At 50.9% G+C, this 23153-nt stretch overlaps 2 protein-coding genes across 3 annotated transcripts in view; one reads left to right on the forward strand and one right to left on the reverse strand.

The window, feature by feature from the left end:
* STAB1 (stabilin 1) overlaps positions 1 to 7629 on the forward strand; it is a 62770-nt gene extending 55141 nt beyond the window's left edge. For both annotated transcript variants that reach the window (XM_029050409.2, XM_029050410.2), the window contains exons 62-69: positions 570 to 735; positions 897 to 1003; positions 1572 to 1691; positions 2966 to 3115; positions 3223 to 3327; positions 3720 to 3872; positions 4262 to 4378; positions 6255 to 7629. In XM_029050409.2, the coding sequence (XP_028906242.1) occupies positions 570 to 735; positions 897 to 1003; positions 1572 to 1691; positions 2966 to 3115; positions 3223 to 3327; positions 3720 to 3872; positions 4262 to 4378; positions 6255 to 6311 (975 nt within the window). In that variant the 3' untranslated portion in view covers positions 6312 to 7629. The remainder of the gene's footprint in view (positions 1 to 569; positions 736 to 896; positions 1004 to 1571; positions 1692 to 2965; positions 3116 to 3222; positions 3328 to 3719; positions 3873 to 4261; positions 4379 to 6254) is intronic.
* Positions 7630 to 8220: 591 nt separating this feature from the next.
* NT5DC2 (5'-nucleotidase domain containing 2) overlaps positions 8221 to 23153 on the reverse strand; it is a gene marked incomplete at its 5' end in the record, with an annotated part of 29485 nt that continues 14552 nt past the window's right edge. Inside the window, 8 exons of the mRNA XM_039910268.1 lie at positions 8221 to 10945; positions 11258 to 11322; positions 11419 to 11559; positions 13176 to 13262; positions 20411 to 20492; positions 21374 to 21475; positions 21851 to 21953; positions 22470 to 22530. Coding sequence (XP_039766202.1) covers positions 10684 to 10945; positions 11258 to 11322; positions 11419 to 11559; positions 13176 to 13262; positions 20411 to 20492; positions 21374 to 21475; positions 21851 to 21953; positions 22470 to 22530 — 903 coding nt within the window. The remainder of the gene's footprint in view (positions 10946 to 11257; positions 11323 to 11418; positions 11560 to 13175; positions 13263 to 20410; positions 20493 to 21373; positions 21476 to 21850; positions 21954 to 22469; positions 22531 to 23153) is intronic.

Below are 23153 nucleotides of genomic sequence, written 5' to 3' on the forward strand. Positions count from 1 at the left end.
GGGCTCACAGTCTTAACCCCCATTTTACAGATGAGGTAACTGAGGCCCAGAGAAGCGAACTGATTTGCCCAAGGTCACACAGCAGACGGGGGTGGAGCCAGGATTAGAACCCAGGTCCTTCTGACTCCCAGTCCCGTGCTCTATCCACTAGGCCACACAGCTTCTCTAACTTTTTGCCCAGTCTGTGAGGGACTAGGATTGAGGCTGTGGCAGGTGGTGGACTGAGATGGGCCGAACTTTGGTCTGGGTTGCTCTTGTAGTGTGGTTGCAACATGATTAATTTAGTGCCCTGAAGTGATTATGGTCATCTCCAGTCCCCACTCTTTCACACTTGTCCCCGTGGGGTCCCTGGAGAAACTCAGGCCAGGTACAACCCTGAGGCAGTCCTGCCCCAGAGTTTCTGGTCCTGTGAGTGCCACACTAAGGTGAAAAGGGAGAGAGGGCAGGAGGACCTGGCTCCTGGAATGGGGCGAGTGGGGTAATTGGAATGGTGGGTTGGGGGTGTCTAGAGCATGTGAGGGGGTTGCCCCACCTTATCTCATTTGTGCTCTATCTCTCTGGCACTGCAGCTGGGATTCCATCTGTGCTTGGTGGGCTGGCTCGTCAATGGTTCCGCCGGCTATGCCACCAGCTACCCCAGTCCCAACTGTGGCAATAACCACGTGGGCATCGTCAACTATGGGGTGCGTGCCAATCTCTTGGAGCGCTGGGATGCTTACTGCTACCGCCTGCAGGGTGAGGAGCCGACACCTTCCCGACACCCTTTTCTTCTCCCCTCTGACTGTCCTCTCCCCCCTGTTTCGCCTGGCAAGTGTTGGGGTGGCTTCAGGGCCTATGAATGGGTTTGGGGTAATTCTAGAGACTCTAACCTGTCCGTCCCATCTCTTCCCACACAGATGTAGAGTGCCGCTGTCGGGACGGCTTCGTGGGCGATGGGAATTTCTGCAACGGGAAGCTGCTGGATGTACTGGCAGACAATGCCAACTACTCCATCTTCTATTCGGTGAGTGCCTGGGGCCGTGACTCCCAGGCAACTTCTTGACTTCTGGTCTGATCCTTAGAGGGAAACGTGGAGGAGAAAGCAGGCCTGCATTGCGCGCTTCCGGCCCTGGATTTTCTGAGCTCTAGGTTGAGGTCACCAGGTGTCATCAGTGTCACCAAGGTCATGCTTTCAGGAGTTTCCTCAGTTGTTAAATGGGGGGACTTCATGCCTGGGTTGAACCGGTAGGTGACAGACTTCCTGGTGGTCAGGGTTTGGACAGTGGTAGCTCTGTGTGTGTGTGGGTGTGTGTGAGAAACACCCCCTGCTCCCCTTCCCCGAGTCCTATTTCTTTGTCTCCTTTGTATTCTGCCCTCCCCTTACCTTTATCTTTTTGTCTCTCCCTCCCTCTGTTTCTTTCCCAGTCTCTATCAGTCCCCCAACTCCTCTCTTTCGGTTTTTCTGGCTTTTCCAGCCTATGGAGAAACTGCTCCCATCCCTACTCCCTGTTCCACTCTGAGATCCCCCAAATCTGACCACCTTATTTCTAGGATGGTTTTGAGCCTTCTTCCTCCCTGCCCTCCTTCCCCAGATGCTGCTGGATTATGCCAACATGAGCCGGGAGGGCCTGGACTTTTTTGACTTCCTGTCAGATGAGCTGACCTACAAGACACTCTTTGTGCCCCTGAACAGTGGCTTTGGGGACAACATGGTGAGCCCTCCGGTTCCTCAGAGGCTGCACAGGGCCCTCTTTATAAGTCTCTCTCACTCCTTCTTGGCTGGGCCCCCAAACATAATCCATCGCTACCCATCTTTCCTGAATAAAGATCCTGCTGTCTAGCAACTGTCCTACTTTTGGCCCCTGGTTATCTGTTTGAAGACTCACCTCCCTCAACATATAAGGCGGGAGAAGCCACTGTGGTATAGCAGGTCTTCCGTCCTCTGTCTCCTTCCACTTGCCATCACCCCCCGCCCCGCCCCAATGCCCCCACTGCTGAGCATTAGTGCCCCCCCACTGCCCCTGTGCACCCTGTCCCCCCTCACAACCTCTACCCCCAGGCTGTTTCTCAGGATCCCAGATCCTGCAGGGAAGAGGGAATCTGGAAGCAAGCCAACCATCCTGCAGTATGAGCTGTCAGTCACATGGGTATGGGGCAAGAGAGTGTGGATGGCATAGTGCCGCCCATCACAACTGCCTAACCAACTCAAGTGGCATAGCCCACTGGCCACCCGCTTCCAGGAGCCTGCTCCATTCCTCTTTCCTCTACCGCACCTGTGGGCCCCTGGGTCAGCAGAGGCTTCCGGTTGGGTAGGTGAGAGGGAGGGAAAGGCAGCGTCCATTTCCATAGGAAATGAGAGGAGGCAGGCCTATGCAGCTCCAGCATGTGATGTGCCTCCTTGGGAGAGATCCCTTGGGGGATGGGCCAGTAGGGAAGCAGTGTGACCTAGTGGAAAGAGCCTGGGCCCAGGAGTCAGGGGACCTGGATTCTAATCCTGGCTCCACCACCTGCCTGCTGTGTGACCTTGGGCAAGTCACTTACCATCTCTGAGCCTCAGATCCCTCATTTGTAAAATGGGGATTTAATACCCATTCTCCCTCTCTCTTAGACCGTGAGCCCTATGTGGACTGTGTCCAACCTGTTAAACTTGTATTTACCCTAGCGCTTAGTACAGTGCTCGGTACTTAGTAAAGTGCTTAGCAACTACAATAATAATAATGGGCAGGTTCCTGCACCCCAGGTGACCAGGCTGATGTACTCTCCTTTCCCGAATTGCTTTTACTCGCAGAAGGAGAGTCTGGCTTGGGCTAGGCTTGGTGCATTCCTCCCTGGCAGCAAGGGGGTTGGGGAAGACAGTGCCTCAGCCTTTAGCAGGTAGAAAGTAGAGCTTTGCTTGTTCTTGAGAAAGCATGAGCTCCCTCCAGGCAGGGGACCCAGCTTCTGGCGGGGTGCGGGGAGGATCTCATTCGGGTTTGGCTTTGCTTAGACTTTGAGCTGGAAGGACCTGGAGCTTCACGCCAGTAACATCACTTTCCTGAGCCTGAACCTCACCCATGGCACCATTCTCCCTTCCCACTCTGAAGGGCACAGCCTCTTCATTGGAGATGGCTCTACTGGGAACAGTTCCGTTCCACTGGTAAGTGCCACTGGAAAGGGACTATAGGGGAGATGGGATTCCTCTACTCAGGCCCAAATAGCCCAAGGCTCTCCCTCCCCTTGACCTTGATTTTCTGGCCTCCCCAGGGTGCCAGGGTGGTAAACATCAGCTCTGTTGTGGAGTGGGACATCGTCACCTTCAACGGGATCATCCATTCCATTGAGAGCCCCATGACCTTGCCGCTGGAGCCTGTGAGTGAAGCCCTGGGGGCTGGGACTTGGCAGAGCCCAGAAATCAGCCAGGTCAGGTGCCCAGGCCCTCCCACCTTCGGGCACTCACTAGCCCCACCGTTGAAGCCGATTAATGCCCGTGCTTGCCTCTGTCTAAAAAACGGAGAAAACGCTGCTCCTGGCCTCCAGGTGTTTTTCACTTTAGGCCCAGCTTTTTGCTAAGCGTAGCCCCTCTACCCCAAAGTGGAAGGTGTGAGAGGGGTCTCTAGACTATAAGCTCGTTGTGGGCAAGGAATGTGTGTGGTTATTGTTATATCGTACTCTCCCAAGCGCTTAGTTCAGTCCTCTGCACACACTAAGCGTTCAATAAATCTGCTTGAATGAGTGGGTCAAACACCTTCTCTGCACGGTAGGTGACGGCTGCTGCTGCTGTGACATCCTCCCAGCCTGTGGCCGTTGGGGTGACGGCTGGAATGATGGTGGCACTGGTGCTCATTCTGGCGGGCGGAGCAGCCTATTTCCACTTCAAGATAAAGAAGCAAGGGTTCCAGTTTCACTATTTCAAGGTAGGTGGGATTGAGGCCAAGGGTAGTTCCATCACCAATCCCGTTCCCCTGGGTAAACGCCTCGTGGCCAAACATCACTGAGCTGCAAAACCAAGAGCTTGTGAGGGCCAAACCTACCAGGGGAAATGGCTCCAGTTGACCCGTGCTTTTCCTTTCTGCACTATCCACCCACCTCCCTGAACTATCAGACCCCTTTGGCCTTGGCTGTCCTTTTTGAGAGCCCCCTGCCCCGCCTCTCTCCTACCCCAAGATCTGAGCTGTTCCCAGGCATCTGGAAGAGTGTATTGGTTTCATTCTCCCTCCTAAGCCCCAGGCTGGGGATTCAGCGGGTCAGGGACCTTGGAGAGGGAGCAGAATCGAGCTGTGTGTGCCCTTCTGTATGCTCGCAGGCTGAAGAAGAAGCGGACGATGACTTCTCCCCATGGCAGGAGGGAAGTAACCCCCCTCTGATCACCATCCCTAACCCCATCTTCGGAGGACACAACACCTTCTATGAACCCTTTGATGTGAGCGGTGCCTCTTTGCTGCTGCTAAAGTATCGCATCTATCTCAATCTCGGTGTGACCTTTAAAGATGATTGCCCTTCCAGCTGCAACTCCCACAGCTAATGAATAAATAGGGGCTAAGTAGGAAAGGATTAAAGCTAATGTAATAGCTCCTGCAGAGCCCTGGGACCTCACTGGGTGGTTGGATCCATCAGTTTGCCACAGTTAGTCTTGCAAGACTGAGTTTCCACTCCTCTTTGAGAAGCAGCATAGCTTAGTGGAAAGTCAGGACCTGGGAGTCGGAGGACCTGGGTTCTAATCCCAACTCTGTCTGCTGTGTGATTTTAGGCAAGTCATTTCACTTCTCTGTGTCATGGTATAGTGGATAGAGCATAAGACTGGGAGTCAGAAGGTCATGGGTTCTAATTCTGACTCTACTGCTTGTCTGCTGTGTGACCTTGAACAAGTCACAACTTCTCTGTGCCTCACTTACCTCATCTGTGGAAAAAAAAAAAGGGGGATTAAGAGTGTGAGCCCAATGTGGGACAGGGACTGTGTCCAACCTAATTAACTTGTATCTAATCCAGCTCTTAGAACAGTGCTTGACATGCAGTAAGCACTTAACAAGTACCATTATTATTATTATTCTCAACAGCAAAATGGGGATTTTAAAACCTGTTCTCCATCCTACTTAGACTGTGAACCCCATATAGGACAGGGACTGTGTCCAACCTGCTAAACATGTACCCACCCCACTGCTTAACAAATACTATTATCATTATTATTAGTATTATTATCTTCTTTACAAGAATGAGGGTGGGAGATGCATTATGTGGCTGGCTTAAAGAGCATGGGCTTAAGAGTCAGAGGATGTGGGTTCTAATCCCGGCTCTGCCACTTATGAGCTGTGTGACTTTGGGCAAGTCACTTAACTTCTCTGTGCCTCAGTTACCTCGTCTGTAAAATAGGGATCAAGACTGTGAGCCTCACGTGGGACAACCTGATTACCTTGTATCTCCCCCAGCGGTTAGAAGAGTGCTTGGCACATAGTAAGTGCTTAACAAAGACCATCATTATTATTTAGGATTCCTGGAGTGGGGAAACAAAGCCAAAATCTGGGAGCCTTGGGCTAAGCATCCTATTCCAACTTTCAATCAATCAATGGTATTTTTTTGATCGAGCACTTATTATGTACAGAGTGCTATATTAAGTGCTTGGAAGAGTACAACAGAGTTAATAGACAGAATCCCCACCCTCAAGGAGCTCATACCTCTCCAGGTGAGCTTAAGCCCATATGGCCTTTAGCCTCAGTTTGCCCTGCTACACAATCATAATAATGATGCTAAGTGCTTACTATGTGCCAAGCACTGTACTAAGCACTGAGGTAGACACAAGTCCCCTGTAGGGTTCACAGATGAAGAGAAAGGGAGCTTAGATATTGAACCTCCATTTTGCAGTTAAGGAATCTGAGGCACAGAAGTTAAGTAACTTGACTGAGGTCACTTAGCAGGCAAGTGGCAGGGCCGGGATTAGAGCACAGATCCCCTGATTCCCAGACCTGTGCCCTTTGCCCTTGGCCATACAGTGAGGTTACAAATGTCAAGGTTGTCAGGAGCTGGGTGGAACTGATACTGATGCTTTATTTTAACCACAGAAAGCAATTTGGCTAGCTACCTGAAAAATCCCCCATCTCACCCCACCCTTGCATTGCCCCTGAGATCCCCAGGCCATGTTAGGCAGAAAGTGAACTTAACACCTTCAATAGCCTTTGCTACTAGGTGGCCACCTGTCAAAACTGCCCCCAGCAAACTCAACCCATGACTACTGCAAGCCTGCTTAAGTTTCAGAGAGTTGGGGCTGAAATGGAACATGAAAGTATTTTTTTTTTATTCTCCAGGACTCATTCCCAGAGGAGGATTTCTCCGACTCCCACAGAATCCTTGGGGATGAATGACCCATGTGGAAGCTGACACCTGGGAGGAAGAACCCTACATCAGTCCAACATGGGGTTTGGCAGGGCCTGAAGGATTTTGAAACTGTCACATACCTCATTTACACTACCTTCCCGCTTCCTCTCCCCCGCCCCACCAATCCCCAAGACAGGGAGGGCCTCCAATTCCCTCAGCCTTATCACTAATCAAAAGTAAGTACTCTGGAGGACCAAATGGTGGATTTCCTTGCAACAGTTTAGAACTCTCTCCACTGGGATTGGGAACTAAGCACATATACACTCCCCCTTCCCTACCCACACCCCCTGTTGCTCTTGCATGTTTTCCTCTCTAATACTCCACTCTATTTCCCTTGGCATAAACGCCTCCAAGATCAGGTGCTGGAGTTGGGTCTCTACAGAGAACCGTCTCCCCTGCTTGGTAGGAGAACCAGGCCCCGGCCATGAAGTGTGCTGGTGCAGTAGGGTTCTGAATTGATGCTATTCATCCCCCCCTGCCCCAGCTGCCCCTTTCTGACTGCTTCTCACATACTTTAAGAGAAAAGCCAACATTCCCCCATGAAGCCATTTTCCAGAAGGGGCAGGGCAGGGCTAGGGTCCCTATGCTTCGACACAGGATGTGCCTGAAAGGAGATCCAGTATTTCCCCCCTCAGAAGAGCCACAGACTGAGTCCCCCGCAACTGGCTCCCCTGGTTGGGAGGCCAGCTGGCTGGCTCAGGCTGCCACTGACGGGGCTCTGCTCCACCCAGCCTCACTCTGGATGGGGGATGGCTCTAGCAAGAAAGAAAACTGGCACATGCAGAAGACAGACCTTTATTTCTCTATTGTAAATGAATTCCCCAAGCCACACATATTCTCAAGATAAGGACAGACCCAATGGCATGAAACAAAGCTGGGCCCAGAGGCTAACCCTGCCCTGGGCATGCCTACCGATTGACAGAAGCCCAGAGGGTGCCGGATGTTGGCTGGTTGGGCCCCTGGCTTTCTAGAAGGATAGCAGCTTTTCTGAAAAAGGGTGGGGTGTGTGTGTGTGTGTGTGTGTGTGTGTGTGTGTGTGTGAGACAGCACACCTGTCTGTACACAGCAGCTAAATTGGGAACACAATGGGGCTAGAGCCAGAACTGAAGGGGGAGTTGAGGAGTTAGTTGAGTTTGCCCTTTTATAATTTTCAACTCCATATCGTCAGAGAGTTCCCATTGCCTCCAGGGAACAGGACCAGATATGGGTACAGAGAGCTCTTGACCCGCTGCTCCATTAATTAGTACACTTTGCTCAATTCGTTCTTTTCAGACTTTCATTAAAAGTCACTATTTCTACCACCAAGCCTCCTCTTAAGAGTTTTCTTCCTCCCCGTTCTGTCCCTTCTCTCCTCACGGTAGGGGTATGTGACTCTTGTGCTTTGGAGCCTGGATGTGGGGTTGTGGGTGGGATGGGGAGGGGGGGAAGGCAATGGGGGAAATGGGCTGCTAGCCCTATTAAAGTATCAATCGGGTAAGTTTACTTCTGTCATAGAAAGAAAATGCACATTGTGTCTAAGGCTTAATAGATATAGACTTGCTCTCCACAGCACCTCTGGCAAGGTGGCTAAGTCCTCTTTTTGGGTTCCTAGTGGCAGGATCTACAGCACCCCAGTTTTTAACCAAAATATTAGAAAATGAAAAACCCTCCCTCCAACCTCTGAGCTTCCTGGCCCACTGGCAAGTTTGACACTTTTTAAAAAAATGGTATTTGTTAATCACTTACTATGTGGCAGGCACTCTACTAAGTGCTGTGGTAGATCCTAGCTCATGAGGTTGCAATCAGTCCATCCCTCTCATGGGTCTTACAGCCTTAATCCCCCTATTGTAGATGAGGAAACTGAGGCCCCAAGAAGGTGTGACTTGCCCAAGGTCACCCAGCAGACAAGTGGCAGAGCTGGGATTGGAACCCAGGTCCTCCTGACTGCCAGGCTTGTGCTCTATCCCCTAGGCCACGCTGCTTCTCACTTTTAGTGCTCCAATGAATGCTAACTAGCTGAATTCTCCTTGAGATACTGCTGGCCTCAGACAAGAGCGTAATGATGCTGAGAGGGCAGGATTCCACTCAGCAGCATATTGGGGTCCACACTATTACCACTGAAGTGGAAAACTGCCAATTATCCTACTCATCCCCTCCCTTTCAGCAGCCTACCTGGATAATCCAGTCCCCAAAGTGGATGTTTTTGACTCTAGTTAACTGTCAGGCTCTTTACAAGATTCAAGTCAGCCAGAATTCTGCCAACTTCAGTGGTTCTGGTTAAGTGCCCTAGGGAGAGGGGAGACCAGGCCCCCAGGCTCTGCCATGTTTGCTCTGGCCTCACTGAAGAGCAAAGCCCCCACGCCTTAAAGGTACAAGTTCATCTTTGTGTTTTTTTCATCCAATCCCTTCCTCTTCCCTTAATTACATCGGGATGGGAAGGTAGGGGAACAAAGAGGGCTTGGGGAGGAATGGTTTGCCCACGGTCCATTGACTAGCACATTCTGTGAGGACCCCTACACTGGAACACTGCGTTCAATCAGCTCAACTGTGAATCTGAATCAACTCTTGTGCCTGGGTCCCATCCCCAGACAAGCGACAGGATTCTTAGATTCTGTTCAAAGCAAAGCAACCTTAAGGGCCAAACCACAGAGGCCAGACCCACGAGCCTTCCCCAGGACAGCGTTTCAGCTCCGGCTTTGGCAGTAGCCTGAGAAATGGACCACAGATAGACCAGTGACCACCAGTTTCAAATCACTGCTGCTTACACAGGTCTAATGCTTGTAAACCCTTTCTCCACTCACCTCACCACCGGGCAGCCTTAAACCTCTTCCCACAAAGCTCCTGCTGCTCAACACTTTGAAAACACACTGGGCTGGTTGACGAGTGGCACTTGAATCTCCACTTTCTCAAACATTGGGCTACTGTGGACCACTGCACTTTTCTTCAAGCTGGAGCTACTTCAGAACGTGTGAATTTTGAAAAATCTCTTCAAACAATAAAATGATTCACCTGTCCCTTCTCTCCCTCTTCTCTGGCTGTGGGCTGTGCCTGCAAGAGCTGGCTCATCTTTGAAACTTTCCAGCCCCCAAGTTTCCCCTGGCAAAATTTCCCCCACTCTGGCTGCAGCTCATCCTCTAAGGCTGGACCTGGTGGTAGAAGTGACATTTCTGCCCACTACCCCCTTCACAATCCGATACCCCGACTGCAGCCACTTTCCAAACTGTTCAGAAAAACTTCCCCTTCCTCCCTCCCTCTACCCTGACCCCCACAGGAGGTTGGGGCTTGCTTCTGTTTCAAGATCCTCTAGTGGAGGAAGAGCTCATCTTCATTTATGCCTTGCCAAGCCCCTGCATTATGCCATCTCTTTGGGGGTTGAGGGGATGAAAGTTTGAACTCTTGACTGCTGACTCTTGCTTTTCCCCACCAGCCCCCCCGGAGAGAGATAGAATCGGGATGTCCCACTGCCATGAGACACATCCATTACGAAGCCACTACCCTCTAACAAAGTTAGACCATACTGGCTGCCTGGGACATTGCTCAGGGGCCTGGTTGTCCAGGGGCTTGACTGATGTGGGGGAGAAAGCCCAGGATTCTCTCTACCAACCAGCCCCAAATGGTTCAGAAAACTTAAGTTCCTTGCTGAGTCCCTGTTCCTGCTGTGACTCCTGCATCCCAGGGTGAAGTCCCCTCATTCCCTCAATGGAAGTAGATTCACTAGAGGGACAGTGGTTCCATCCCAGGATCCTGAAAGTTCTAAGGGAAACCTCCAGGAGACAGGGGTAGGGGCAGGTCCCTTGCCTACAAAAATGACTGATGGTTTCACAACTTCAAACTGATGGCAGTTGTCCTGCTTTTCCAACCCTTCAGGAGGGAAGCTCTAATGAGCATGGAATTTGAATATCCTGAAGGTCACAAAAGTCGCTGTCCTGTTTTGAGGGCCCTGGGGAGAGCCGGCCTGAGGTCTCCTAAAACAGGAAACCAGCAACTGCCAAGGAGAGGCCAGAGCCTCTGGGGAATCACTGCGGGAAGAGCTAGGCCCCCTCTCCAGCCTCGTGACTCCAACGAACAACGGGCAAGAAAAGAGTGACCAAGCTTTTTCCGTTTGGGCCTAAGTGCCCCTGGGAGAGCGTACAGCTGGGAAAACATGCCGAGCCTCTCTACTCATTCAGGTTTCAGCGGAAGCTTCAGCTTCGACCCAGGGCAGGCCCCTGCTGAGTGCTGGAAAGCCAAGAAGCGGGGGGAAAAAAGTACCCACAACCCCCTAGGCCTACTATTCCCCCTGCAGGGCTGGTGCCCATGGGACAGATCTAGGCTATTCTAGCATACGAGCGCGTGGGACGAGGACGCCGGAGAAGCAGGGCAAAGGACCCGCCTGGCTCCTCAGCGGATGTGCATCATCTCCTCCAGGAAGGGCGTCTTCATGCATCCCGTACAGAGTTGGTCCATCCAGAGGGGTGCTTCGTGCTGCAGTGGCGTGCGCCGGGGGTAGAAGGTGAAGTTGACGTTGTAGTTGAGCAGGCAGCTGATGGACGCCATGTACAGGTCAGAGAAGCGGACCAGCCGTCGCGAGAAGTAAGTGGGGTTGTGGAAGGTGCGGAAGATGCTCCCAAACTGGGGGTTGAAGAGGTCCTTGGTGAGAGACCTGGCAGGAGAGAGGATGTGGGTAGAGGCCCAGGCTGCCATGAGAGGAGGGAGGGTGGTTCTCAGGGCGGTCCAGTTGCCTAACAGAGGCAACCAGGCCTCTAGAGAGAATCTCTTAACTCGAGACTTAAAACATTTACCCCTTCTCTGCCTCGTGAGTGCCTTTCCTCCAGCGTCTCTGCTCTGATGAGTCTGGAGTCCTTTCTCAGCCTGTTTCAATTTCCTTGACCCATTTCCCCAGTTCCTCTCCCAGCCAGGACCCCAGGCCTAGCTGACAACCCGGTGTCTCGGCCAGGAAAAGGGGGACTCCCACCTCATCTCCTGGCGCTCTCTCATCCAGGCCATCAGCACCTGTTGTGACTCTTCATCTTGGTGCGTCTGGAAGAGAAACAGCCGGATGAGGATGGAATGGGAATCAGAGGTGCTTGAACAACGTTTTTTCTGTGCCCTTAGTGAATCCAGCCCGCTGCCCACCTGCATTCTCTCCAGGAGGCCGGTGAGGGCCTGCTGCCAGGTCAACGAGTGCATGTACTGCTCCGTGTTGATGATGCGGATCTCCGTCTCCAGCTCAGGCACGATGGCTCCCGTCCTCCAGCCGTGTCGCAACATCAGATCCTGGCCCGAGGGAAACACAGGGCGTCTCACCGGGCCCTCTGCCAGAGCTGCCCCCGCGGCAGACCAGCGGCAGGTACAGTGAGTAGTGAGCCTGGCCCCTAGGTAATCACCCACTGCCTCCGGGCCTCACTGGCCCCCAGGGCCACCGCTGGCCAGAGCGGGCAGTGGGCTGGGGTCACCAACCTGATCCTATCTCTGTTGACCCTAGGCACCCTGTGGCATCCAGCCAGGGGTCTCACAGACAGACCCCAAGGGTGATGGAAGCTTCTTGGGGGAGGGGCAAGCCCAGCGTGGCTGGGTGGGAGGATCTGATTAGCACCTCTGGCCTGGTTTTGGTATCCACCAGTGATTCCCAGCTCTTTAGCTCCAGCCTTTATCTCTCACTGTTTTTTAGCCCCACATATCCTCTTGCCCCTTTACCACCACCATGTTGAAAGCCTGAAAGCCAACATGTCGAAAACTGAGCTCATCCCCTCTCCTCAATCCTCATGTCCTCCTAGCTTCCTCAGCACTGTGGGCATCACCAACTTCCCCGCTGCCCCTCAGACTCAACCATGGAACTCTCTTGGTCTCATCCTTCCTTCTCTTTTACTCTCCCACATCCAATCTCTCACCAAATCCTGTTGACTCTTCCTCGGTTTCTCCCTTTCCTCTCTGGTCCTGGCCCAGCCCCTAATGGGGTCCCCACTTGCATTACCGTTAAAGCCTCTCTGTGATCTCCCAGACACTATCTTGTCACTTTCCTTCATCATCACAATCAACAGGATTTACTGGGGGTGACTGTACCAAGTCAATCAATCGATCAATGGTATTTATTGAATGCTTACTGTATGCAGAGCACTGACCTAAGCGCTTGGGGAAGGACAATCCAACGGAGTTGGTAGTGCTTGAGAACAGGCCCTAAAAGTGGATGACATGACTCTGGCTCTCCGGGAAATCACTTCCCTGCTCACAGGCCTACAGTGGCTCTCAGTGACTGCTCAAGACAAATCCAAATTTCTTTCCACCCACCTCCACCCCACCTCTTCCAATCAATCTGTCATCAGCCCTCCTGACCCCTCTGGCTCATACATCCTCCTGCAAGCCAATCCACCTGCTTCTCTAAGCCCACAGTTCTTTGGACTCCTGGAGACTCTTCCTCATGCTATCCCTTCCCTGGTTGGAATGCCCACCCCCAAATTATTCTCTTTCACCCACCCTTCACATACTTCCCCTCCTTAAATGCTCCACTTGAGACCAACTTCCTCCCAAGGCTTTCCAGACTGCTCCTCCACACCCACTACCCAACTCGCAGCATTCCTGTCACCCCAGAAAATCCCCCATAAATCACTTATGATTTTCTAGCATGCACATCTGTCTCTTTTATGTTTTCTCCTCCTCGTAAGTGGAATCTGTTTTGACCTATAAACTGTGCTTTTGTGTTTGCCCTCACTCCCCTGTTAGGTTCTACGAGAGCAAAGACTGGGTCTTGTTTGCTCCTCTAACTGCTCTTAGTACCTAGCTCTGCTTACGAGGAATGCTCAACTAGACTGAGGAATAGAATGAATGAGGATCTGCCCCATGTGATCAAGGGACCGGACCAGGGCCAGGGCCCATGACAGCCCTCCTGTACTCACCGCCAAGTCACTGTACAGATGGTCCCCAAAATACAGCACCCGGGATCCTCGCCAGCCAGTCAGCCTCAAAAAGTCAAATAAGTTTCCCTGCAAAAATGAGCAGAATGAGAGAGTTAGCATCCTCCTCCTTCGATTTGCAAAGAAACCGCTGGTGATGTCCTCGCCACTCCCAGCTATTCCTACCAGAAGGAGGATGGTCAAAGGACCAAGAGTCTGGCTCTTTGCCATAGGCTGAGCACACTCAATGAACGCCCAGAGCACAGGCCTCTCCCGAGTGCTTAGTACACGGCTCTGCCATCCGTAGGTGCTCAATCAACACTACTGATTGATTTGATTTTTCTGCTTTCTGCAACTTGGCTGCCTGCCTCTGTCCCCTTCCCTGGGGGGCCCTAGCCCCCTATCTGGAAGGGAGACAGTAATAATCCCCTCTGGCACCCCCTCATATTCTTGAACCTCCAGATGGGATGCCTCACTGTACTACAAAGTAGACACAATCTCTGCCTTTGAAGAGTTTACAATCTAGTGGGGGAAACAGAGAGAGAAATAATTTACTGATAGGAGGAAAAAGGAAAGTGGCTATGTAGCTGAGTACATGTTTAATTCTAGACTGTGTACCAGGCACAGTGCTGGGGTAGATATGAGATAATTGGGCTGGATGCACTCTCCATCCCTCATGAAGCTCACAGTCTAAGTAGGAGAGGGTAGAATTTAATCCCCATTTTACAGATGAGGAACCTGAGGCCCAGAGAAGTGTAGTGTCTTGCCCAAGGTCACACAGCAGACAAGTGGTAGAGTCAGGATTAGAACCCAGATCCTCTGACTCCCAGGCCTGTGCTCTTTCCACTAGGCCGCGCTGCTTCCCTAGCTTGTTGCAAGAAGGGATAGTGTCTACTAAATTCTTTTGTACTGTACTCTCCCAAGCACTTAGTACAATGCTCTGCCCATAGTAAGTGCTCAATACATATCATTGATTGATTCATAGAAAAGTGGTTATGTAGCTGAAGTAATACTTAAATAATAGAATAATTTGATGTGTGTAGAAGAGCTAAAAGTGGCTGTGAATAAACAAGTGGGTAGTTGGGGCAGCAAAGCTGAGGTGGTAGTTAGCAGGGCTAGAGAAGCAGCGTGGCTCAGTGGAAAGAGCATGGGCTTTGGAGTCAGGGCTCATGAGTTCGAATCCCAGATCTGCCACTTGTCAGCTGTGTGACTGTGGGCAAGTCACTTAACTTCTCTGTGCCTCAGTTCCCTCATCTGTAAAATGGGGATTAAGACTGTGAGCCCCACGTGGGACAAGCTGATTCCCCTATGTCTATCCCAGTGCTTAGAACAGTGCTCGGCACATAGTAAGCGCTTAACAAATACCAACATTATTATTATTATTATTATTATTACAACCCGGAGAACATGTGAAATTTAACGGGTAAGGCCCTTTGGAGATGAGATGAGGCTTCAGGAGGATTTTGAAGATGAGGAGAGCTGCCGTTTGGTGAATTTGAAGGAGGAGGGAGTTCAAGGCCAGAGGGAGGAAATGTGAGTAAGGGATCAGAGGTGGGAGAGGCAAAAAATGAAGTCCAGTGAGAAAATGAGCATGGGAAGAACAAGGACTGTGAGCTGGGGTATACTGGGAGAAGAGAGTGGAGAAGTAGGGGGAGAAAGCTGATGGAGTGACCTAGAAAATAAAGGGAATGAAATCACCTCCAAAAGGTAATTAGTGGCCAAGGCCCTTGACCGCTCCTCCTCACCCCCAAACACCAGACGGTTATTCCCTAGTCACTCCCGTACAGTTGTGGTGAGCCAGGCCACGAGATCTGGCCCAGGACTTGTCAAACCCACTGAGCACAACCAACTGCCACTCCTTCCACCTCAGGAGAACCAAGCGGCTCTCCCCAGTTGTCCCAGGTACCTTCACCCTTGAGCTGGGGGGGATAAACTAGAAGACCTAATCCACAGCCAGGCCCTCCCAGGGACACAGGCCTGGATGAGGGAGTCCAGTTTCTAATACATAACCAGCATTATTGAATTTGAAACTCAAGGGCCATCCCCGGGCAAAAAACAGCCAGAGCTGATGTTCTTCCTCTCCTCATCCCTCCTCCAATCCCTTCTTAAGGAGGGATATCTGTAATTTTATTTATTCACATTGATGTCTGTCTCCACCCTTCTAGATTATCAGCTTGTTGTGGGCAGGAAATGTATCTGTTACATTGTACTCTCCCAAGCACTTAGTACAGTGCTCTGCACCCAATAAACTCCCAGTAAATATGATTGAATGAATAAGGCCAGAGTCTAGGCAGTCAATCATATATATTGAGTGTTTACTGTGTGCAGAATGTACTAGGCACTTGGGAGAGGACAATATAACAGACACATTCCTTGCCCACAATAAGCTTACAGTCTGCCCAAAGGGAGCCACGTTCTACATGACTCCACAGAGACCAACCCCAGCCATTACCAGATACATGGGGCTCACACATGGGGCTTAGACTGTGAGCCCCACGTGGGACAACCTGATTAATCTTATACATACCCCAGTGCTTAGAATAGTGTTTGGCACATAGCAAGCACTGAGTAAATACCACTTTTTAAAAATTACCACATAAATTCCAGGAAGCACCTAATCCCTATGCCCAACAGCCCAGCTTCTTTCTGGGAGAGACTGAGCTTCCAAACTCAGCTACATTCAGTTAAGACAATTGATCGCAGTCCAAAAGAAATGCACTGAGCACACAGCAAATTCATGGGAAAGAAGCAAAAGGAGGATTCACATAGTACAGCCTTAAAGCCAAATATTTCAGCTCCCCCTCAGATGGCGATAAATTCCATCACCTCCCCTGCCCTCCCCAGATGGGCATCCGGGAGTGTGGGGGCCAGGGAGGCCTGAGCAGGCCGAGGAGATGGGAGTCACTGAACTAAGGAAGGAGGTGTGTTCTCCCTGGCCCTGACTCCCTACCCTCCTGACGGGTTGTGCAACACAAGGCTTCTGCAGGGTTTTGCCTTGATAGTGAGTGGCGACAGCTCCTACGCAAACAACTTCCCCCAATCACCATCGTCCTCTCCTCCTTCGTCCCTCCGTCCCTCCTCCTCAGAGGGAAATATAGGAGGGTGGAGGCCTGCTGAAGGGAAGAGCAGACAACTGCCTCTCTTTTTCTCTGCCTGCTGGGCCCACGGCTCTTCCCCCCTTCTGGCCAGTACCTGTTCCCCAGGTGTAGGCAAAGCTGTTTTTAAGAGGAAGATGGCAGCTGACATTCAGTGTCATGGATTTCAGGATCCAGGCTGCAGATACTGTTGCAGCCTCTTGCCCCCTCCTCCTCAGTGGCCTGAGTGGTTTCCTCTCAACAGCGTTTATCTTCATTCTCTCAGAAATGACCCACATTTGGTGACTCCCTGCCTCTCTCAAACCTTGGTGTTTTTCTACAGACAGGACTAGCCCAGCTGCTGAGCAGGGTCATTTTTTCAGTCAACCAACCAACTGGCAGGCTCACCTTTTCAGTCAATGATATTCACTGAGCGCTTATTGTGTGCAGAGCACTGTACTAAGCAGTTGGGTGCACACCATACAATAGAGTTGGTAGACACATTTCATTTCCACAGACAGCCCTGAAACTCCAATTAAGCAAACCTTTCCTTGTCTCCCTCTTTCTCCACAGAGCAGGGGGAGAGGCTTTTGTCCCACACTCAGAGAAAATTCCTTAAGTTCCCATTGAACCCACAGGTGGGGAACGTGGCTGTTCTGCCTTTTGGCAGTTGGGGCTCCCCGTTAATGACAGGGTGGACCCAGCTCTGAGGTTCTGGGGAGGGTGCTGGGGTGGGGGGGGGGGGTGGGGACACGGGAGCCCCCCCGTGTCTGGGTGCAGGTTCCGCGGCTGAAGTCGGCGAGATGTGACGGGAGAATCCCAGCTGACCACGTCATCGCTCTGACTCGTCTGAGCCTTGTTCGGTTCCATCCCCGTGTTCGGCCGTGCGTTACTGCATCGATGCACAGGAAAAGTGCTTTTGCCACTTAGAAAGTAAGTGGGGGGAATGTGTGGATGTGGAAGTGATGGAGCAGAGGGAACCTATGGGCTCAAGACTCCTGCCCTGTTGCCTTGAGCTCAGCATCTAGAGTCCACAAATCTCTCCTGTTGGACATTCCTACCGGGGACCAAGAGGTGTCTCCTAGAACCCACAGTTCTGAACCCCAAACAACAAACCTACTCCTGGAGGAGATAAAGAAGGATGAACTTTTCACTGCGGTTTAGGCCTGGTAGGGACCATGAAGGGCCAATTGTTAAAGCTGAAATGGAGGGAAGGCAGAAGGTTGAGAAGTAGCGTGACTGAGTAGATAGAGCCCAGGCCTGGGAGTCAGAAGGTTGTGTTTTAATCCCGGCTCCGCCACTTGTCTGCTGTGTGACCTTGGGCAAGTCACTTCATTTATCTGTGACTCAGTTACCTCATCTGTAAAATGGAAATTGAGAATGTGAGCCCCATGTGTAACAGGGACTGTGTCCAATCCAATTTGCTTGTGTGCACCCCAGTGCTTAGTACAGTGCCTGGCAAATAGTAAGCACTTAACAAATATCAGAATTATTATTAGAATAGGGAAAGAAATCCAACCTTCTGGGCACATATAAAGCACCTAAAAATTACCACTAATTGAGGGAAAATCTACTCCCCTCCGGAGTCCTGGAGCTCAATCTTGCTGCTGTCCTTTTCTACAAAGGAGCTTCACCATCCCATCAACTTCACCTCTCCCTTCTTCTGTATCTCTCTCCTTTCCTCCCTCCCCCGTGGGAAAGGGGATCAGAGCTCCCCATTTGACAGCCCAGGGGGCTCCCTGATTCCCCAGAGGGAAGCCCAGCTCAGGGGCTGCACTGACCCAAGAACCTCTGCCCCTCCCCACAGTGTAGAGTCAATCTTTGCGGGAAGCGGGAAGCTACAGGACAGCTCCGTAGCCTCATTTCTGCATTCCTGATCCAGAGCCGTTAACCGCCCCAGGGCACAAAGCAGTTTATTCCCAGAGCTGTATTAAGTCCATTTTAAAGGCTGAAATATTAGTCGTGGGTTGAAAAATCTGCCCTGAAATTGACACTGCTGTTTCCCTGTTGCCCTTCCTCTTTAAAAGGACAAACTCAAGAAACCTCCAGAGAAGAGAAAAATTTCCCTTCTCTTGTTACAAATGCTCCTGTTTTTTCTGGGCAGATGAACATCCTAATCATCAGTGGTATTTATTTTGCACTTACTGTTTGCAAAGCACTGTACTGGGTACAGAGCACTTGGGAGAGCACAATACAAGAGTTAATTAATGTTGGTATTTGTTAAGCGCTATGTGCAGAGCACTGTTCTAAGCACTGGGGGAGATACAAGGTAATCAGGTTGTCCCACGTGAGGCTCACAGTTAATCCCCATTTTACAGATGAGGTAACTGAGACCCAGAGAAGTGAAGTGACTTGTCCACAGTCACACAGCTGACAAGTGACAGAGCCGGGATGCGAACCCATGACCTCTGACTCCCAAGCCGGGCCTCTTTCCACTGAGCCACACTGTGCCCAGATCTCCAGGCTGTGGCACGCCCATCAATTCATCCATGATATTTATTGAGCGCTTACTGTGTGCAGAACCCTGTACTAAGTACTTGCGAGAATACAACAGAGTAGACAGACACTTTCCCTGTCCACAGCGAGTTTACAGCTGTTTAGTTTAATCTGGGCCTTCATTCATTCAATATTTATTGAGTGCTTACTGTGTGCCAAACACCGTACTAAGTGCTTGGGAGAATACAACAATAAACAAATTTCCTTACAAGCTTACAGTCTAGAGGTGGGGGAGACAGGCATTAATATAAATGACAGATATGTACATAAGTGCTGTGGGGCCGGGGCGGGGGGGCGGGGTGGAGGGATGAACAAAAGGAGCAAGTCAGGGTGACCCAGTAGGGAGTGGGACAAGAGGAAAGGGGGGGGGTCCTTGAATATTCAGCCTTTCCCCCCCAAAGTCCTCAAATGTCACATTAAGCCACAGCTCCTCCCGCTGGGCTCTATCAATCAGTGGTATTTATTGAGCACTTACTGTGTGCAGAGCACTGTACTAAGCACTTGGGAGAATACAACAGAGTTGGTAGACTTGTTCCCTGTCCACAAGGAGCTGATAGCCTACAGGGGGAGAGAGACATTACAATGGATTACAGAGAGGGGAAACACTTGACTGGGGCTTTGCACATCAGGCACAGGTTGGCCCCCTAAGACCCCACTCAACACAGCTAACTGATTCTAGACTACCAGCTTGTTTGTTTTGTCTTTTGGTATTTGTTAAGTGCTTACTGTGTCAAGCACTGTCCTAAACAAGTTTATCGGGTTGGACACAGTCCTTGTCCCACATGGGGCTTGTTGTGGGCAGGGAATGTGTCTACCCACTCTTTTATAATGTACTCTCTCAAGTGCTTAGTACAGTGCTCTGCACACAGAGATCAATAAACATGATTGATTGCCTTACAGATTCAGGGATCTGGCCCTCTGTCCCATATGGAGAAAAAGTTTCTGTTTACAGTGACAGGACCCATAGTCTACCAATTATGCTTCTCTGGGGGAGTGGGGGACAACCAAGCTCTGGTTGCTTAGCTGCTGGTTCGTTACTGTTTACTGCCCAGCTCCTAGGAGGAGTTGAGCTTGTGGGCAGGGAATGGGTCTACCAACTCTGTTCCATTGTATTCTCCCATGTGCAGTACTCTGCACACAGGAAGTGCTCAATAAATACCATTGATTGATTGATTCATTGAAACGGGCCTGCTCATGCCCCCAAATAATCCGGCTAAGTCAAAGCTGGGTCTAAATAACCCGGACAAGTCTGAAACACTCCCGAGCCAACCCTGCTGGGGAAGTTTGGGCTTGAGCCTTCAACTGTCCCAGCCCAGTGCCTTGAGGTGAGGAAGCGGGGAAGCACCATGGTCTAGAGGAAAAAGGCTGGGCCTGGCAGTCAGGAGATCTGGATTCTAATCCTGACTCTGCCATTTGCCTGTTGTGTGACTTTGGGTAGGTCATTCCACTTCTCTGTGACTCACTTTTCTCATCTGTAAAATGGGGATTAAATACCTGTTTTCTCTCCTACTTAAACTGGGAGCCCCATGTGGCACAGGAGCTGTGTCCAATCTGATTAATTTATATTTACCCCAGTGCTTGACACATAGTAAGCACTTTAAAAATAGCATATGCAACCCCTATTTCAAGACACCATTTTAAAAAAAAAGGCAGGTTTGATGCCTCTACCTGGCGGTAGATCCTTCCCTTCTCCAGGCTATTAATCTTGTCCCACTGAAGCGAGCCACTTTCATCCAGTTTCCTGAAAGGCCTAGAAAGGGAAAATGCAAGGGGAGATATGAGCACGGGAAGTGTTATGGGCCCAAGATCCCACAGGTGGCCCTGGCAGATGGCAGGGGGAGGGGACAGAGTGGGCCGAAGCATGAGGTACAAGCCTTGGGGTATCCGCCCCCATGCCAGAGTTCTGACCTCCCCCGACCACTCTTTCCACTGCAGATCCTCTCAGTGGATCCTTTCCTATCCTCTGCAGATAGGAAGAGCGTGGGCGGTAGGGTTCAGGGAGAGGCAGGGCTGTCCAGATGAAAAGCTTGCCTTCCTCACTCAGTTCTTTAGGGACTTGGAAGGCAGCCTGAATTTGAGCTCCAACACAGCCTGCCCTGCTTTGTGACCCCATTCTTTCCTAGGCTTACTGAGCTATCGAGGGAAGTAGCTTGAAGGAACACTGATAAAGGCTTATGGTTAAAGTTTCTCTTCGACGGGACTTCATGTGCCTTCTTAACTGGACCATGAGGCTAGATTAGATGAATTGGACTGAATAAGAATGGAGGCACTAGAGAAGCCACGTGGCCTAACGGATGAAGCACGGGCCTGGGAGTTGGAAGGACCCGGCTTCTAATCTCAGCTCGGCCACTTTTCTGCTGTGTGACCTTGGGCAAGTCACTTGATTTCTCTGTGCCTTGGTTACCTCATCTGCAAAATGTAAGTGCACATAGTAAGTGCTGTAAAAATACCACTAAAAAAGAAAAAAACAGGGCCCCAATAGGCAATTCAGAAACTGGCTCTTGATGGGTCTCAAGAGGGACTGGACCTCCCAGGCCTCCCCCCAACCCCACCATCCCCCCACCCCGCCCCGAGGCAGTGGCCCAAGGAAAGGTTTGTGGTGTGGTGAGACACCCCGGTGAAAACTCGTACTTGCGTCGGTCGGTGAAGAAGTTTGGCTTGTCAGCTTGGACGATGACCATATCAAAGAGCTCTCGCCAGTTCTTGCCAACCATGTGCTTCATCCCCTTATCTCTGCAGTAGAAACAAAGTGACTGTGTCAAGTTGTGAGCGCTCTCCCCTTCCCCTTCCTGACCACCTCTAACTCCATCTCCACCTGCTCAGGTAGACCAGGAGCATTTCATCTTCTATCCTGCAATGGGACTTTCCAGATTACAGTGGATCGGGAAATCAAAGGAACACTCTCACTGTTTATAGTATTTATTACAATTTGAATTTATACACTCTTCCCCCTCCATGCACGCACTCACATGCACCCCACCACCCCCCTCCCTACTTTCCTGCAGCTGAGGTGAATCAAAGACAAGGGAGAGGCAGGCCACAGAAGTGAAGAGGAAGGGGAAGGAAGGAAGGAAAGAAGAGGAGAAGAGGGTTAGGGAAGTGTCTCACACAAAGCTGAAGGGACTGTTGGTGATGAGAAATAGCTTCTTGTTGTGGTTGAGCAGGCGGTTCAGGACGGCAAAAGTCTCGTCCCCGTGGAGGATGAACTTCTCTGTAAGGGGAGTTGGTCTCTGAGTTTGGGCAGTTCAGTCCACCGCTCCCTGCCGCCACCAGGTGGGCAAGAGGAAAGGCCCTGTCATGGCCACAAAGCTTCCCCCACCAAGGACAAACACCCCGTGAAGCAGTCACAGGCTCCCAGCTTTCTAATAATAATAATAATAACCATTATTATTATTATGGCTTTTGTTAAAAGCTTACTATGTGCCAGGCACTGTTCTAAGAGCTGGGATGGATACAAGCAAATCAGGTGGGACCCAATCCCTGTCCCACACGGGGCTTACGGTCTCAATCCCCATTTTACAGATGAGAAGTGAAGTGACTTACCCAAGGTCACACGGCAGACAAGTGGTGGAGCCGGGATTGGAACCCATGACCTTCTGACTCCCAGACCCGTGCTCTAGCCACTGTGCCATGCTGCTTCCCAAGCTCCTGGGCTTTCTAAGCTCCCGTGAACTCCACGGCTCAAAGCAGGCCGGCTCTGAAAGCCATCCTGGGGGCAGTGTCTTACCCATGTCCTTCTCGATCCACTGATACATCATTCCCTTCACATGAACGTCCTTGATGGCATCCTGTGGAGAGGAAGAGGGAGACTGGGATCAGGTGTCAGCCAAGGGAGGGGCCATTTCCTACCAGGGATCTATCTGCTGGCCAAGCCGTGGCAAACTGAGTCTCATTCTAGGCTACAGATATTGGATAATCCTTCACCTCCACTGGAAACACATACACAACCTGCCTGGAGGAAGGATGGGGGATTTTTACATTGCAACTTTGGGATAAGAGCGGTGTTGTTACTTGTTCAGACCCAATGTGTCTCCGACAGTGGCTACAGGATGCTTGGAGGATTGTACACTCCAAGCGCTTAGTACAGTGCTCTGCATATAGTAAGCACTCAATAAATACTATTGAATGAATGGAGGAACTGTATGATGGTTGCTCTCCTGAACATCCATCCTCTAACAACTCTAACTTTCCTTCTAGTCCCCTCTTGTGCACTTCTCGTCCATGAATTGACACTTCTTGAACTTACTGATGTTTTCAGCCCACACAAATTCCCGGGGGAATGAATTCCACGTGTTCCTTCTACTGTGTGACAAAGTGTTTCCTTTGCTCTGAACCCACCACCATCAAGCTTCACTGGCTGTCCCTTCATTCTGGTGCACAACAGTTCTATGTTCACTCCACCCACACCTTT

This window comes from Ornithorhynchus anatinus, chromosome X1 (assembly GCF_004115215.2).
Source record: "Ornithorhynchus anatinus isolate Pmale09 chromosome X1, mOrnAna1.pri.v4, whole genome shotgun sequence".
NCBI classification, from domain to species: Eukaryota; Metazoa; Chordata; class Mammalia; order Monotremata; family Ornithorhynchidae; genus Ornithorhynchus; species Ornithorhynchus anatinus.